Raw genomic sequence first — 18,251 nt, 5'->3', positions numbered from 1 at the left:
TCATGATTAAGCCATCTGCAAGTGCGGGGGGGGGGGGGGGAGAGGGTGTGGGGGAGAGAGACGGCAGCAATCACCAAGCTGGGCCGAATAGTGGAGGATCAGGCGGATATCACCATCTGCTGGTGTAGAGACAGAACAGCAGCACTGGCCATTTTCAGAAACAGGCGTTCCCATCCCAGGGGGTCCGCCTGTAGTAGGCTGACCAAATAGCAAGTGTGAAAAATCAGGACGGGGGTGGGGGGTAATAGGAGCCTATATAAGAAAAAGCCCCAAATATCAGGACTGTCCCTATAAAATTGGGACATCTGGTCACCCTAGCCTGTAGTAACAGGACACATACAGATTAATAAATTGGGCATTGTACCCCCCTGGAGAGGGTCCTGTGGGGCACTTAAGCCCCTGACTCATGGTTTCAGTGGGGGTTTGGGCAGTGTTGGACCTTGTTAGAGGCGTGTACAGCCTCTAAAGATTTCATAAAACAGATGTGAGTTTTGAGGGACGCAGTGTTTGTGAAACACGCCTCTCTCCCTTTGTGTGGTTCTTGGCAATAGCTATGGTCTACATTGCCAACTTGTGTCAGTATAATTGCGTCGCTGAGCACATAGTTCTACTGACCAAACTCCTGGTGTAGTCAGAGCTATGTTGACGGGAGGGCTTCTCCCATCGACATAGCTACTGCCTCTCAGGGAGGAGGAGTACCTACCCCAATGGGAGAAGCTCTCCAGTCAGTGTAGGTAGCATCTTCACTAAGGGCCACAACGACGCAGCTCCACCGATGCAGCTGTGCTGCTGCAGCACTGTAAGTGTAGACAAGCCCTTAGGCACTGACCTCCTGGAAGGCACTCTAACAAAATCTTCTAGTCAAAAAGATCGTCCTGGGAAAACTGGGTAGATGCTGCTCACAGAGCTGATAAGGAAGATCCTACCAGTCCCCGCCACAGCTCTGGCGAACACTGTGTGCAGTTCCATGGGAAATGAGGGCAGGGGACAGGATGATGGGTTAAGAGTGAATAGGTGCCAGAATGACCTTGAAATCCAGCCTGCCTCTCCCGTTTTAGTCCCTACCCCAACACAACTGTAGGACACATTGGATTGGAGACAGAGGGGAGCTATGGGGTCATTTTAGGCAGAAGTACCCCTGTCACAATGGTTTCCTGCTTCCTCTCCTCCTCAGCCCCAAGCTCTCACAATGTGATTGAGGTATGAACCTTAAATGATTCTATTTTGTGGCTAAATCCTGAACCATGCTGTGGTCTACAGGAATCAGTGTTGTCAATTCTCAAGATTTAATGCATCTCACAGTAGTTAGTGATTTTCTGAATGATGTGAGGATCTCAGTTTCCTTTTTGTTGTTGGTTGTTTGTTTGTTTGTTTTTTAAAAACAGTTTCTTATCCTCATGATTGCAGAGAAAAAGTTTGAAAATATGACTCCTAAAGGCCCAGAAACCTTAAGGAAAATAAAAAGAACCAAACTGTTATTGTTCTCATGATTTTAAAGAAAATCTCGTTATTTTTCGGGTCCCAATTCATGTATTTTGAATGCTTGCAGTTGGCAATACTGATGAGCTCAGAGCTGGAGTTTTGGAAGTCCTATTAAACCCAGCACTGCTGTTGATTCACCATGTGATAGGCAAATCACTTCTCTGCCTCACTTTCCCCATCTGTAAAATGGAAATAGTAAATTCTCCCCTCTGTAGCAAGGCAGCTGTAAGGATCTTGATAATTAATTTCTGTGCAGTGCTTTCAACATAAGTTTATGTGGGTGCTAAGTATAATTCAGTCTAATTCCTGTTCCATTTGGAATGTACTATATGAAATTGGTTGGTTGGGTGTGGGGGGTTTTCAGGGATCTCTTGCCTTTTCTGAGGTGTGTTAGGTTCACAAGCGAGTCCACCACTTACTGTTCCTGGTTCATACTTTCCCCTTGTATGTGAAGTACATGGAGTAGTAAAGCTGTATCTCTTTCCTTGTACAGGAACAACATTCGGTGGGACTTTCTCGGACCACAGGCCCTATGCAGCCTTCTGTCCCACCAGGCTCCAGCAACGTGGCCACAGGTGCAAACCCAGGAGGTCCCAGTTTCCTGGGAAATCAGCCACAAGCAGCCATCATGAAGCAGATGCTGATAGAGCAAAGGGCTCAGCTCCATGTGATGGAGCAACAGAAGCAACAGTTTCTAAGGGAGCAAAGGCAGCAGCAGCAGATCCTGGCAGAGCAGGTACTGTAGCTTTTCTTCCGTATTTCAGACAGTACAATACCCGCACACATGAGAACAGGGGCAACGGAAGCATCACAGCACTGCCTTTCCTCATCTATGCTCACATGCGCAAACTGTGATTGCTGTAGTAAACACATGGTCAAACTAATTTCATGTCCCCTGGCTTATACTTTGCCCTTGACTTTGATTTCACACCAGTGTAAATCTGGAGCTACACTTCTGAAGTCATTGGAGGTATGCGGGTGTAAAACTGGTACGAACAGAATTAGCGTACACTGAATTGTCAGCCTGGAGTGAACTGAAAAGTAAATTTGAAAAGCACAAACGCTGCTTCCGAACTCAAGCCAGTTTCACATCTGTATACTCCCACTGATTCCTGGAGCTGCTCCCCATTTACACTGCTGTGCAGGAGATCAGAATCAGGACCTCAGTTTGTAAGGGAGACACCACCTGACTCCATCTTTTCTGTAGTAGAATGGCAAATGGTGCCTCTGTATTCCGGTAATAGAGGCTGAAATTGAATTCAGTGTTAGGGCCTGATTCTCACTTGCCTTGCCCTTTGTGTCATCACTTGTGCCTGTGCAAAATGCATGTTAAGCTGCCCACTGAGAATGGTGGTGTTTTACACCCACTTTCGCAGGTGGTCATCGCAACCCAAGGGGAAGCCAGTGGAGAACCAGACCCTAAAAGTACTGGGAAACAGCAGCTATACGATCAGCTGCATCACACATGACTAAAAGCCTCTTGGGCCAATGGTCCGCTTAGATTCCTGGCTTTTTCTGGTGCACTGGAAATTGTATCAAGCAATTTTTCCTTTGTGTTTTGCTAATACATTTTTCAAAGTTGTGCTGTGATTCCTACACATTTTGTATTCAGCAGCGGGCTCTTCTTAAGGCTCTTTTTGTGAGCTGGGGGAATCTATATATTGTGACCAGGAAGTTTATAATGAACATTTGTGGGACAAGGAATCAAGGTACAAGAGGTCAGTTTTCATTCCCTCTCTTGCCACTGTCTGTTTACAATACATTGATGAAGCAACCAGATAACCTCAGGGTCTTATGAGAGCTGCTTTGCAGAGCACCCGCTAGTCTTTTGAAGGCACATATAAACCCAGACATCATTGGCTTCCACTTATATTCACAATCAGCATTTGAGTGTGCTTTAAATAAATGAAGAATATTCATATACTGCAGATATGAGAGACTGCTCAACACAGCTGTGCAACAAATCGGGACACACAGGCATTGCACAATCACTCGCTATCTCAGACGGATTCACTTGTCCTGAAAGAGTTATCAGCACATCTGTGGTGCTACTGTACGTGGTAAATAAAACAAGTGAATGGAAACAACAAAACAAAGCCAAAAAATGGGGCGGATGGGGGGGGGGAAACAGTAGGGGAATTGGGCCCCAGCAGCTCATTTTGTTTGGATAGAGATGGGCCTGAGCCACAAAGTTCAGGTCTGGAACCAACAATCCTCATAGTTGGGGCTGGTATGAATCCGGAGTGTGTGTTCTCATTCTAAAGAGCAAGGCCAGCCACTAAGTCTGGATCCGGAAGGGAACATTGCCAGAGCTCAAGGGATTTGGGATCCAGAGTTTCATTTCGAACCCACCTCTCATGTTGATGGACAAAGACATTTCTAAAAATATTCCCTCCCATCCCCTCTTCGCTTCCCCTCCCTCTAGGTTGGAGACAATCATACTGCTACTTAGGAAGTGCTGATGAGTAGGGACAGGTCATGGGAGTCAAAGTGCTGGTTCCTTTTTGAACCAAAAAGAAGCCCATGTGCTCTAGCTCCTCTCAGTAGGACTCTTCACGTGAGGCTGCGGCGCACTTCGCCTGTCTGCTGACACCCAGAACGGCCTGCTAGCGGAAGTGCTGCAGTTGAGCTGCTGTGTGTCGTTTCGGCCGGTCTCAGAACGGTCACGTTCAGTCATTCTTTCGCTAATCGTCTTTTTCTCCCCTGCCGTCTTTCCTTCTCTCGTTCGCTTCCAGCACTTGCAGCAGCAGCAGCAGCCCCATTTGCCTCGGCACCATCTCCAGCAGCAGCGGAGCTCGTATCCAGTGCAACAAGCCGGTCAGTATCCAGGTAAAAGTTATAAATGCTTTTCACACCCTGCAAATCGGTGCTGTCCTTTGTAGCAGGCATCTGGGCGCTCATTTCTTTTGTGTAGGTGGGAGGCTGGGGGGTATCGAGGGAAAAGATCCCTCTCTCTCTTTCTCTCTGCCTCCTGCACGCTCACATGTACACTTATATAACACACTTTCACAGAAGGGTGTTGTACAATTTTACATGGAGAGTTGTATTTCTGAGTGGCTTTTAGCTTTCTCCAATAAAATCTGCCCCTTAAAAATTCTCCCAGTCACTTTTTTCTTTCACCTCTGTTCTGCCTCTTTGGCTCTTTGATTTTGAGAGTTTATCTTTTCTCCCCACTCCCCATTATAAATTATTTCAACCAGTGACTCTCCCTCCCTCTTGGTTCTTCTCTTCTTCCTCCCCACCTTTGTTTCAGTCCATCTCCTTCCCTTTTTGGAAAGGGATTTTCAATGATTATCCTTCAGAAGAGGTCATCTTAATTCAGACAAGGAATGGATTTAGTCATGCCAGAAATGGCAGCTATAGAAAAAAGTTAAGTATCTTAGATACTAGGAGAGATAGCTTACAAGTCTGAAGCTTCAAGGACTTTTTCAGGACATTTGTATGTTGTCGAAAAACCTAGGGAAAATATCCTGTTTTAGGTACAACTAATTTTGAGCTTTTAAAATATGAAGATCCAGTTTAATGGCTCCCTTAATGATGCAGTGTAAATATATAAAGGACTAAAGCACGATCGTTGTTGTATCTGTTTGTGATAGTGTGGAGTAACAGTAAAAGACTATTTATAAGTGAGGAACGCATACACAGACTGTGTAAAGGAGGAATGCATACTACATTGTTGATAAATGCAAAGTAATGCATATTGGAAAACATAATCCCAATTATACATACAAAATGTTGGGGTCTAAATTAACTGTTACCACTCAAGAAAGAGATCTTGGAATTATTGTGGATAGTACTATGAAAACATCCACTCAATGTGCAGCGACAGTCAAAAAAGCGAACAGAATGTTAGGAACCCATTAGGAAAAGGATAAGGCAGTAAATATAATGCCACTATATAAGTCCATGGTAAACCCACACCTTGAATACTACATGCAGCTCTGGTCAACCCAGCTCAAAAAAGATAGGAGAAGTTACAGAGAAGGGCAACAAAAATGATGAGGGGTTTGGAACAGCTTCCATGTGAGGAGAGATTAAAAAGAGTGGGACTGTTCAGCTTGGAAAAGAGATGACTGGGGGGGGGGGAATACAACAGAGATCTATAAAATCATGAACAGTGCAGAGACAGTGAATAAGGACATGATATTTACCCCTTCACATAACACAAGAACCAGGGGTCACGCAATGAGATGAATAAGTGGCAGGTTTAAAACAAACAAAAGAAAGTACTTCTTCACACAACGCATAGTCAACCTGTGGCTCTCATTGTCAGGGGATGTTGTGAAGGCCAGAAAGATAACTGGATTCAAAAAAGAATTAGATAAGTTCATGGAGGATAGGTCCGTCAGTGGCTATTAGCCAAGATGGTCAGGGATGCAACCTCAAGCTCTGGGCGTCCCTAAGCCTCTGACTGCCAGATGCTGGGACTGGACAACAGGGGATGGGTCACTTGATGATTGCCCTGTTCTGTTCATTTCCTTTGAAGCACCTGGCATCGGCCACTCTTGGAAGACAGGATACCGGGCTAGATGGACCATTGGTCTGACCCAGTATGGCTGTTCTTGTGTTCTTATGTACATTGATACCAGCATATAGCCATGTGAACAAAGAACCACATCCTCTCCAGCTGTAAACTGGCACAGCTCCATTGACCTGAGCAGAGCTCACCAGTATCCACCAGCTGAGAATCCTGCCCAAAATGTTTCTTTATTAATCTTCTGAAATATTGCACCAGCTCCATTGTTTAGAAGAAAATAGAGAGAAGAATTAGTCTAACTTGACCAATGAAGGGATTAGTTTTCATGAATAAACTAATTTAACCATCAGAGGAGTGAAGTTTTGGAATAGCCTTCCGAGGGAAGTAGTGGGGACAAAAGATCTATCTTGCTTTAAGATTAAACTCGATAAGTTTATGGAGGAGATGGTATGATGGGATAACATGGTTTTGGTAATTAAATATTCATGGTAAATAGGCCCAATGGCCTGTGATGGGTTTTTAGATGGGGTAAGATCCAAGTTACCCGGGAAGGAATTTTCTGTAGTATCTGGCTGATGAATCTTGCCCATATGCTCAGGGTTTAGCTGATCGCCATATTTGGGGTCGGGAAGGAATTTTCCTCCAGGGCAGATTGGGAGGCCCTGGAGGTTTTTCGCCTTCCTCTGTAGCATGGGGCACGGGTCACTTGCTGGAGGATTCTCTGCTCCTTGAGGTCTTCAAACTACAATTTGGGGACTTCAATAGCACAGATATAGATGTGAGGTCTTTTTTAGGAGTGGTGGGTGAAATTCTGTGGCCTGCATTGTGCAGGAGGTCAGACTAGATGATCATAATGGTCCCTTCTGGCCTAAATATCTATGAATCTATGAAATAGAAATATTTAGCCAAATTCTGCCCTCTGGTTATATACACACAATCCAAAGGACTTTACGGGTGTTGCATGGATGTAGCTGACAGCAGAACTTCACCAGTATATTAAAATTCCTGTCTCTCTAAACTACCACATTATCTGAGCTCCTGTATCTTATGCAGGTAAAACTGTGGTTCTCAGATTGTAGTCTTGCTCAGACTGGGACTGGCTGGTGCTGACTCTTCTGATTGTTTCCAGTTGCTAACATGAGTTAAAAGACAGCTAAGAATGCATTGTATACTTTCCTAATACTATTTTTCTCCTTAAGCACTTGCAGATATCACAATAAAAATGTTATGGGCTTGCCAATGGGTGGGGAGATGGTTGCCCAGTCATAAATGGGGGAGCACCGTAAACAACTGAGACTCGCTAATGTATAACATTGAGAATATTGTTTTGTGTCAGTAACATAGGCTAAGTAAAAGCTGTTGGATTATCTGGTTTTTATAGGTTTTTTGTTCACTCTCCAAAACACTTCGCTTACCTGTATTTTGCACGTCACTCCACACCCAATCCCAGGCACCAGGCAAAGGAGATGGGGCCATCCCATTGAGCCATGTGTGCAATAATATGTGACGTGCTTTCTCTAGCACACGTTTTCTATATACTCACAAAGAAGAACCATCCATCTTACGTAACAGGACAGTGTTCTGTGTCCTTCAGACTGACACTCATCTGTGCTGTATGCCATGGTGACGAGGACTGAGTTAGGACATCATGTCTTGCTTTTGTTGTTTAGTTTGTCTCTTACTACAGATTTTTTTAATTTAAATTTAATAATGTTTGATCTGGGAATAATTGTCTGCCTCATTCTGTGATCCTGTTCGAGCTTCATCTGCAGAGTATTTGATTGTTTTAGTTCGGTATGGTATTGACCCAAAACCACAATGAACCTGTGGCGTAATCAGAATTCCTGTAATTGTTTTTAAATAAAGATAGTAAATACAGAGGCATATTGGCTTCCCAGAAATCGATAATCCCACATCAGAAAGACACAAGCATGGTGCAGTTATTTGCCATGGTGTGGAATTTAACAAGGTTAGGATTTTCTGGCTTCCCATCATTGGTCCAAGGTGGAGTAAAATGTGTTTATAATATTGATTCACTAATACACTCTCTCTGCTCTACATGTCCAGAAAAAACAATTTTTCTTCTTTCCGTAGACTTAATCAGTAACAATGACATAGAAAATCCATTCATTTATGCCTCCTGAGCTATTAAAAAATTGATTGGCCTTCTGAGTCTGACATTTCCATTTTCATGGCTCAGTTTTGAAAGACAATGGAGATATCTAGAAGAGAGTCTTAACTGGTTGGCTGAAGTTCAGTTATTTACATTGAAATTCAGTCCAACAAAGTAGATTTCTAACCATCACATGCACTATGATGGGCCTGATCCTGCTTCCATTGAAGTCCAATAGGAGTTTTGTCTTTTACTTTGATAGAAGCAGCATTGGGCCCCATGTCTGAAAAGAATAGCGTATGCGCAGCTGCATACAGTGCTAGAAAAATGAAGACCTTTGTCTGTGTAATTTTTAAAAATGTCCCTGGGTCCCGTTTTTCCCAGTGAGGAGATGATTTAGTGTTATATATTGGTATGTAATTTACAATTTTTCTAGACTTAGGGTAAAAATTTCAAAAGCACCCTACATTATTTTTAAAATGGGACTTAGCGCCTAAGTGACATAGGAGCCTTCTGAACATTTTGTCGTCAGTCACTGCCTAATAGAAGGGCAACTCTGCCTCAGCACTGCTGCTCCCATGGCTCTGCAGTGTACCTGCTGCTTTGAAGCCTCACAGTTTTACTAGAGGAGCTTGTATAGTACATTATCAAGAAGGCTCTGATGGTTTAGGCTGGGTCATGCACAGAATCAGTTTGCCTTGATATTTTAAAGATGAACGGAGAACCAAAAGCCCCTGGATCTCTGGGGGGACATCTCCAAAAATTGTCATAAATGAGAATTGCTTAGCGGGTAAATCATTGGCTTTTAACCTCTCCAGCCCTATTTTAGGTCTTCAGGGAAATTAGTCTAATGGCCTGTATTGATAGTATTCTCTGCTAGCAGTCTTCCACTTCACAGATTGAATACCTAATATGATCAGCAGTTCCTGTTTAGGGTAGCACTGGAGATGTACCACCTCTCACCTTCAAGGAAAGGAGACTTTGCAGGTCGGCGTTCAGGTCACAGCTAGAATGTTGTGGGGAAGCATGTCCTGTCTGACATGTGAATACCAGGAGGACTAGAGTTTTCCTTCCCGGGATGGGTAACCTTCTCCTCTCTCCTTTAACTCTCGCATGAAAGAATAATTTATTCACCCAAAAAGCAAAGCAATCTGAAAGGCTCCTACAATCTGAAAGGCTCCTACAAATTTTTTGGTATGCAAAGATGTATGATTTAACACTTACAGTTTTCCCCCTCCTTGCTGTAGGTTCTCCCCAGGATATAGCAGCAGTGAGAAACCAAGCAGCGCTTCAGAGTATGAGGACCTCCCGAATGATGGCCCAGAATGCGAGCATGATGGCAATGGGGCCCTCCCCGAACCCTGGCACAATGTCGACAGCAGCTGGTCAGTCCGAGATGGGAATGACTCCTTACAGCAACACATCTACCAGCCAACCCGGAATGTACAATATGAGCACAGGAATGAGCCAAATGTTGCAGCACCCAAACCAAAGTGGCATGACCCTGGCACATAGTGCAGGCCAGGGACCACGACAGCCCGCGTCTGGACAAGGGGTTGGAATTGTCAGTAGTTTTGGTCAAAGTATTCTGGTGAACTCTATTCCCCAGCAACATCAGCAGATGAAAGGACCTGTGGGCCAGGTCCTGCCCAGGCCACAAGCCCCTAGACTTCAAAACATGATGGCAACTGTCCCTCAAGGAGCACAAAGCTGGCAGCAGCGAGGCATACAAGGTATCCCTGGAAGGACTAGCAGTGAAATGGGGTCATTCAGCAACGGCACAGTGTACCCAGTGCAGTCTGGGCAACCAAGGCTGCCCAAGCAACATTTCCCACAGGGAATTAACCAGTCAGTCGTGGACACGAGTGGAACAGTCAGAGCCCTAAATCCAGCAGTGGGAAGACAAATGCTGCAACAGCTCCCTGCACAGCAAGGAACCAGCCAAGCAAGGACAATGGTTATGCCTGCCATAAGTCAGGGGGTTCCCACTATGCCTGGTTTCAATCAGCCCCCTGCACAACAAATGCCAGGTGGGAATTTTGCTCAGAGCAACCAAGGTCAGGCCTATGAGAGGAATCCCACTCAGGACATATCTTACAATTACAGTAATGAAGGAGCTGGAGGTTCCTTTTCAAGTATAGCAGAGGGTGCAGACCTTGTGGACTCCATCATTAAAGGTGGACCAGGTGATGAGTGGATGCAAGAACTTGACGAGTTGTTTGGAAACCCATAGTGAGTGGGCTTGTATAGTTTTAAACTCTGATAGTTACGTTAAAAAAAGAAAACAGGATGTCCCCCCATCCTTGTTTTTTGCTTTTTAATCTGTGCAAACCGAGCTGAACTGCAGCCAACGGTGGAAGAGTCAGGTGGTGGTTAAAACATCGACGTGTCGATTTCACAAAACTTCCACATAGCAAACTCCACTGCACAGCAGTACCTGCTCTGTCCATCTGTGAGAGAGAGGGAAGGGCTGGGAAAGCACCTGCTCTCTGTCCCTGGGAAGAGCTGGCACGCTCTGTGCGGTGAGGCACTGTTGCACAGCGATGTGGTGTTCCCAGTCTCTCCCACTCTATTTTAGTGTAACCACTGCAGCTTTCAGGGCGTGTGAAAAGCTAGATCCCTTGGGCCGGGAACAAAACCTAAGGGGGTTGCCAGGTGATTGCGCAGCCCATGTGCACAGGTCAGCAATGTTCTGAACTCTGGGTGTCAGCAGATCCCAGATTTCAAAGTGTACCGCTCTCTTTGATTTGATACAGAACAAGGCCTATGGAGCCTACTCTAGGCTATTGTGCAAGAATGTCCAGCACATGTGATTAGCCTAAACAATCATAAAGGGGTTACCATTTTCACTGTAGCATGATAAAAAATTTAAAATAAAAGATTAGCAGAACATAAACCTGGCAATACAAAGAGCAGGACAGTTTGAGTGCAGGACTGTCTGTGGATATGAGTGGGCATACCCACTGCTTAGGTGCGTGGGTTAACTTAATGAGCTATTAATACTCTTTTAGGCTCATGTCTGTGCTTCTGTATCTGGGCGCTTCGGCACATCTGTGCTGCCTAGCAGTGTACTGTTGGCTAGCAGCTAAAGAAAGTGTAAAAGGACTAAGCAGAGTGAACAGATTACAGTAGAGTTCTGTGCAGATCGAATTCAAGTCCCCTTCTCTTCCTCCTCCCCCAATATGTTCATGAGTTTCATGATTTTCCCTTGACCATGGGGAGAAATATGCACTGTAACAGAAGGCCATTGCACTTCACTTTTCTTCATCTGAGCAGGAGCCCCCACAAACAGGGACAAAGAAGAAAGGAAGCAGGTCTGAGAACATTAAAATGCCCCACTAGAGTGTGGAACTCTGAATGAGTTTCCCTTCTTCTCCTGAATGCACAAGATTAGAGGTGTTATTTGGGGCTGGGATGCCCATGCAGTTGATTTAATACTACATGCAGCCTGTTTTTCTGTCCTAAACAGATGTTCAGTGTAAACTTCCTAGTGCTGGGATAAATTCGCGGGGGTATCCAAACAGCAGGAATCAAGAAAGGACTGGTTGTAATGATCATCCACGGAGGGGCAAATGACTGTATATTGGTTATCACAAATACAGGGTCTACCCAGACAAGCTCGCTAGGCAGTAGCAGTGACATATCTCTTGACAAGTTAAAAGCAGATCTGTGCTGAACTGGTAACAAAACTGTGATATATCTTTCAAAATGGTGCTTTTAAAATAATAAAACCCGGCCCTTCAGAATGTCTGAAACCAATCTCTATGAGCCAAAACATTTGCTGAAGTGAAAATTGTTTAAATGATCCAAACCTACCAATTGAGTTGTCTTCAGTGGCTTGGTTTAGGCTCCATGGTGTGAAGTGCTGACCCACTGAAATCTGTGGGAGCTGAGGATGGGCACTCAGTACCTCACAGGTTCAAGCCCTTTGTTTCTGCATGGAGCACAGGTCTGAGCAGGAGCAAGAAATGGGAGTAAAATGGTCCCTTTATCTCCTGAGGGTGTGTCTACACTGCAGCCAGGTGGTGTGATTCCCAGCTGGGTAGACAGACTGGAGCTACTGTCCTAAAAATTAGCAGCATGGATATTGTGGCACTGGCAACCGCTCCAGCTAGCCATCACCCCGCTCCCTGGGTCTGAGCTTGGGTTGGTAGCCTGAGCCATCACAACAGCCACACTGCTATTTTAATGTGCTAGCTTGAGCTGAACTAATGCAAGTCTGTGACCTTGTGCTGGGAATCGCACCTCCAGCTGCAGTATAGACGCAGCATCAGGGAACTCAGTGCCCTGCTGCTTGTTCACTCTTGTGTGGTAACCCTTTGCTGGACTTGTCTAGACTAGGACAAAGGGTGTAGACAGGGCAAGCTGTATTTTAACATGGGTTAGCTGGTTAAGGTAACTCCCAAACAATCTGTGTTAAAATGCAGCGTGTCCTGTCTACACCAGAGTTTTAAAATGCATTAGTAAAAATGTTTTACCCAACACATTTTAATAATATACCTGAAGGGGCTGATCAGTATCCGTTGAAGTCCATGGGATTTGGTCTTTCCACTGACTTCAGTGGACGTCAGGGTGGGCCCTAATCCTGTAAAAGTGAGCACCAACTGAAGATTTCAACCACAAGCATTTTATAGCTAGTAGGAGCTTAGTCATACTAGCATAAAAGGGGGATAGATGAAGGGGTAGAACTGGCACCCGCAAGGGAAAATGGTGTGGGTATGTGTAAATGTTATGGGACTGGGTGGGGCACATGCTTGTCCTTCACTGTGTCAAACAGTTGCACCATGCTAACCAAGGGTCACATACAGCAGTGAGGACGCCAAGCATGGTGGGGATGGAGTGGCTGGTCTGCATCTCCCAGGCAGCGTCACTATTTCCTGGCCTTGGTAACAAAGGGTTCCCTGTCAACGATGGATACATCTACACAGCAAAAAAACCCCAAAACCTTACGGTGCTGAGTCCCAGCGCACAGGTCAACTGACTTGAGCTCGCTGGACTCGAGCTGCGAGGCTGAAAATAGTCTTGTACATGTTTGGGCTCGGGCTGGAGCCCAGGCTCCAGGACCCTCTCCCTCGCCAGGTTTCAGAGTCCAGGCTGCAACCCGAGCCGGAACATCTACACTGCTTTGTTTTGCCCCGCAGCATGAGCCCTGTGAGCCTGAGTCAGTTGACCCAGGCTCTGAGACTCTCTGCCACGAGTCTGATTTTGCTTTGTAGATGTATCCTAGGAGAGGCAAACTGGGAAATTAGATTTAGAAACACACACACACACACACAGAGAAAAGTGACGTAATGGAAATTCATTTTTATTGGAAGGGTACAGGAATTAGCTCATATATGGTGACAAGAAGTTTGCTGATGAGGGCTGAGTCGCTGTTGTCTTTGTAAAGCTTCCTCCAAATACTCCGTACTGGGACCAAGTAATAGAGAGGTAGATTTTAATAGGTTTGGTTTTTTTCTTACTATGGTGCTGATGTATATGTAATGTTTAAAAAAAAAAGGTTATTTGTAAATAGGTTTTTACAATTCTGCAGATATCACTGGGTCTACTATCTGTAAAATATATACATATAAATATATATATACTGTTTGTTTAAAATAGAGTATTTTTATTTCATTCCTTAACTCATCCTCACTGCAGTGGTATTGCACTTCAGATGACATCTAATTACTAATTTGTACTGTATCCCTGACAGCAACTTGCTCCATTTTATTCAGATTTTTCTAGTGTTCTGTTTTTACTTTGTACATTAAGCATTGCTTATTTCCTTTTGAGACCTGTACAGAGCTCTGAAAATGTAGAAATGACCTGATGTTAACATACCACTTTTAAAGAAAAAACAAAAAAACAAATAAAAGATTGTTATCTGAATCAAAGAAAAGACTGATTTAGAGGACTCTCACTCATGGCACCTCACATTCATCCAACCATGATATCCAGATATTATCATTATTATCTTTGGGGCTTCAAAGGAAGAAGAGGGATCGAGTTTAAAATGGGCGTGAAGGTTATTTTCTTCAGTCGGCTAGCTATAAAGTAACAGTCAGTGAGAAGAAAGGGGCAAAGTCTGTTGGGGTTTATTGATTACAAGAGTGAACCATTCACTTTGTGGTATGCTGTCATGATCACCAGTAACAACAGCTATAATTAACATTGCAAAAATGTTTTCATTATAAGTCATTTTCACACTTTCCGGAGAAATCATTTTTAAGTCTTAATTTTTTTCCAGGTTTGGGCTGTGCTGAGGGTTTTCTTTTAATTTTATTTGAATTAAAAGTTTGAGCAAAATTGCTTCAGTCCTATTTGAGGTATGGGAGAGTAAAAAAGACACAGTGTTCCCACTGTAAACAAACAAATTTTTTTTTTAAATCACTCTTCGAAAAGGGTGACAGTGAAATCAGCTGAGGTTTGAAACGTGATATTTGGCACATACTTAGCACGCAATGAGGTATAGTGCTTTTGCCTTCTTTGAGTGGGGAAAAAAATTGAAAAAAAAAAATAAAAATCAGATTCATTGTCGTTGAGGGTGCTCGGTATCTCCTGGGATCAGGCCGTCATTTTATATTAAGTGTATTTAAGCTGGTATTATGATGGTAGCAATTTAATTTGCTCTCAGCAATAATTCAGTTCCTTCCTTGTGAGTGAGTGGTCAGCCTTTGGATTTGTACTGGAGTTTATCCAGTCGAGAATCTGATTATTACCCTGTAAAAGGGAGAAGAAATAATATGAAAGGAACATGTGCTACTGCTAGACTCAGAACCCTGCTGAATTCTGGTCTTGGCACTGCCGCCAAGTTATGTGGCTTTGAGAAAGTCTCCAGGCCTGTCAGTCACAGTGGGGTGGAAGGAGGTATTGTTTCATATTCTCTGTGTGTATATAAAGTCTGCTGCAGTTTCCACGGTATACATCCGATGAAGTGAGCTGTAGCTCACGAAAGCTCATGCTCAAATAAATTGGTTAGTCTCTAAGGTGCCACAAGTACTCCTTTTCTTTTTTTGATTAAAGTCAATGGAATTACACTGATATAAACAGGTTTCAGAGTAACAGCCGTGTTAGTCTGTATTCGCAAAAAGAAAAGGAGGACTTGTGGCACCTTAGAGACTAACCAATTGGTTAGTCTCTAAGGTGCCACAAGTCCTCCTTTTCTTTTTACTGATATAAACCTACTATGTTTCCCCATATGTAAAATGAAGATGATATTACGTACTTACCTCAGAGGGATGTTAGTATTTGTCCAGTGCTTGGTAAATTGCGTAAAAGGCAATGTGGTAGCCTCTCTAATTTTAAGTAGCCCACCTCAGCTCTGTAGTGAGCAGGTGTAACTCCCATAATTTTGGTCCCATATTTCTCCTTTAGCACTGCTGCTCTGTGCTGTTAAACAGCTGCTGTGTTTCATCCCAGAAGTGGCAGCATTTCATTGGCGTGTAGTACATAGAGTTGGTATATCACTTTGCTCTTTTTGTAAAGTCGTTAGGGGCCTTGGGATGGCAGATTCGCTATAAACGTACCAATGCAAGGCTAAGGTTTAGCATGCCTGAACACTGCTTAAAGATGGCCTTTGTGGATCCTCTGAAAGTACTTCATTACTATGATTTAATTTGGTTCCCTATTACCATCCCCTCTCAATTTTCCTGGAGGCAGCACCTCTGATTGTGACTGTCAAGAGGCATCATTTCTGCTAGAATAGATTTTTCTGTCTCTTTTCTTACCTCTTAGTGGACCAAATCCAAGCCCATTGAAGTCAATGGAAAGACTCTCATTAACTTCAGTGGGTGTGAGATCAGGCCCTGTATCTCCTGTTTTTCCCCCTGGAGCCATGGTGTTTGGGAATCTCTCTGGCCACAGTGGCTTCAAGGCAAGTCTCCTTTAAAAGCGCAAAAGCCAGACTATTCATCATCATCGTTCCCTCTGCAACCATAACTGCCCCACCCATGTTGAATTTTAATTCTTTGGACATGCGTAGTTAGCAATCTCATCGCTATTCAGGCACCACAGATGCTAGAATATGGCAAGTGATCTAGTTACAGTGGCTATGAACTGCCTCAGCCTCAACTTTATCGTCGATCATCATGTGGAAGATGATCAGTGGTCTGACTCAACATCTGTTTAAGTCAATGGTCTTTGGATTCCTAAATGCCACATAGTGCCCAGAATGACCAGAACCAAGTGCATACAATATTTGTGGCCAAACCCCAGCTGCAGATGTGTGCCAGAAGGAATCTCTGCCTATGAGCTCCCATTTATCTGAACAGATTTGGTGTCACCCAAATAGTTTGAGTAATCAGGAATCTGCTGTAACTTTATTTAGACCTATTTAAAGACATTTAACAGCTTTGCTTTTTTTCTTTCTACAGTGATGTTTCAATTCAACCTCAGCACCATGCCCGGAAAGCCCACCAGGCAGTGATTTTTCTCTCTGCCCCACCCCCTTTTAATGAAAACTGTTTTCACAGTCAGTTTGCTTTCGTTATTATTTTATGACTCTCTGTGAGCTTTGGCTGTGCTGGAGCGTTTGTCTCGTCTCTCCTATACATCAGCCATCTGTGCTTTATGGAGAAACACTGAAATAGATTCAGTTGCTTGACTAGCATCTGTGCCTAGCTGTGTCTAGTTTCGGTCCTGATCCTGCCACTAACTTCAGATTGGTAGACCTCTGGTCCCTCATGAAGACCCATTGATTTCAGTGGGGTTCTCTGCGAAAACAGGGGTCTGCCCACAGAGAGGCCGCAAATCAGGAAAGTGTCCCTGTTCAGGAAAGGCGCTTTGTGGGACTTAAACACATACTGATTTTAAGCATGTGCTTAACTTCAAAGACTTAATCATGTGTTTGAAGTCAATGAAGTCTGTCTGTATTCAGGAAAGCACTGTAAACACATGCTTAAATGTTCTCCTGAATCAGGGCTGGAGTCGCTTGCAGGACTGGGGCCACAGATTTCTAAATGCCTCTGTGCACGGGCCATGTGTTTCTCTATGTTCAGCCCCAAACACGATGCAGAGAGGAAGAATCCAACAGCCACAGCAGAGCCGAAGGACATTGGGTAAAATAGCTGTCACGTGCAACTGTTTCAAATAAGCCACTCCCTGGATTAACATTGTCTGAATTCAATGTAATTTTTGCTGTCATACGATATTGTACACAAGACCAGTTCATTGAACACGTAACTCAAAAAGTGAAGCCACATTCGCTATATTCTTTGTGCCTGCTTTTCTGTGGTATAGGAAAGAAACAGTGTAAACAAATGGTCAGGAAAGACATGCACTTTACATTGCAATGGACAATTAATAAAGAAATCTGGATGCTTTCATTCCACATGATGCAGCTCATCTGCCTTTTAATGTCCAGGGAAAGCATCTGCTTTATTTATTTATACATAAATAATCGTCAGAGCAATTTATGTAATTTCTTTCCTATGCTGATGTCCAAGTATTCTTCCAGAAAGCTATTAGTAATCCCAGCTGCAGCCAGGGCCATCAGTGAGAGCAGAACCACCACACTCCAGTAAAAACATGTTATCCTAGAGGACAAAAACGGAAAGAAACACAATGACAAGATGTACACGCTGTGTTTGTTGTGAAACTTTTCAGTCTACACCAGCTGATCAGAGCTGTGCCAGAGAAAAATCAGCCACTGATGAAACTGATTTGAAAAATAAATGACCTTTTCACCAGAAAGTGATTTTTGCAGGAAAAATTAGTAAATTTTCCTCTCTGAAAATGGTGATGTTCCCCCGAGGTAGTTGTGTTTGACAATTTGCAGTTTGTTCCAGAGTGGGATTGATCACAGCATGAAGAATTAGTCACTGATGTGGAAATGGAAAAATGTCACTGTGACGGGGTGGACTCCTCACACTAGCCCTGCAAGAGCTGGATTAGGCCAGGTAGGCCCAATCAGCTAATTAGACTGTAGAGGAGACTTAGGCTGGAGGCAGCTAATTAAGGACAGACTCACCTGTACAGGAACAGGCAGGGCATGTATTTGGCTAGTTGGCTGTAGGGGGGCTGCTGGGAAAGGATGTAGGGAAGTAGGTTGCAGTCATTCCAGGAGTGGAGGAAGTTGGAGGCTGGCAAGCCCAGAGAGGTGGGAAGCAAGATAGGAAGCAGCCCAGGGAAACAGCAGCAAGAGGTGGGACTGTGGCTGCTTGTTATAGGGTTCCTGGCCTGGAATCCAGTGTTGGGGGC

General features: G+C 44.0%; 2 protein-coding genes across 8 annotated transcripts in view; one reads left to right on the top strand and one right to left on the bottom strand.

The window, feature by feature from the left end:
• MAML3 (mastermind like transcriptional coactivator 3) overlaps positions 1–14,713 on the top strand; it is a 391,103-nt gene extending 376,390 nt beyond the window's left edge. For 4 of the 5 annotated variants that reach the window (XM_075127682.1, XM_075127679.1, XM_075127681.1 and 1 more), the window contains 3 exons: positions 1,976–2,218; positions 4,218–4,311; positions 9,320–14,713. In XM_075127682.1, the coding sequence (XP_074983783.1) occupies positions 1,976–2,218; positions 4,218–4,311; positions 9,320–10,305 (1,323 nt within the window). In that variant the 3' untranslated portion in view covers positions 10,306–14,713. The remainder of the gene's footprint in view (positions 1–1,975; positions 2,219–4,217; positions 4,312–9,319) is intronic. The other variant, XM_075127680.1, reaches the window with a different exon arrangement.
• Positions 14,714–17,243: 2,530 nt separating this feature from the next.
• MGST2 (microsomal glutathione S-transferase 2) overlaps positions 17,244–18,251 on the bottom strand; it is a 66,984-nt gene continuing 65,976 nt past the window's right edge. For all 3 annotated transcript variants that reach the window (XM_075127685.1, XM_075127687.1, XM_075127686.1), the window contains one exon: positions 17,244–17,587. In XM_075127685.1, the coding sequence (XP_074983786.1) occupies positions 17,455–17,587 (133 nt within the window). In that variant the 3' untranslated portion in view covers positions 17,244–17,454. The remainder of the gene's footprint in view (positions 17,588–18,251) is intronic.

This window comes from Caretta caretta, chromosome 4 (genome assembly GCF_965140235.1).
Source record: "Caretta caretta isolate rCarCar2 chromosome 4, rCarCar1.hap1, whole genome shotgun sequence".
Taxonomy (NCBI): Eukaryota; Metazoa; Chordata; order Testudines; family Cheloniidae; genus Caretta; species Caretta caretta.
Note: the sequence above shows the minus strand (reverse complement) of the source record. Positions and strands in the feature narration are given on the sequence as shown.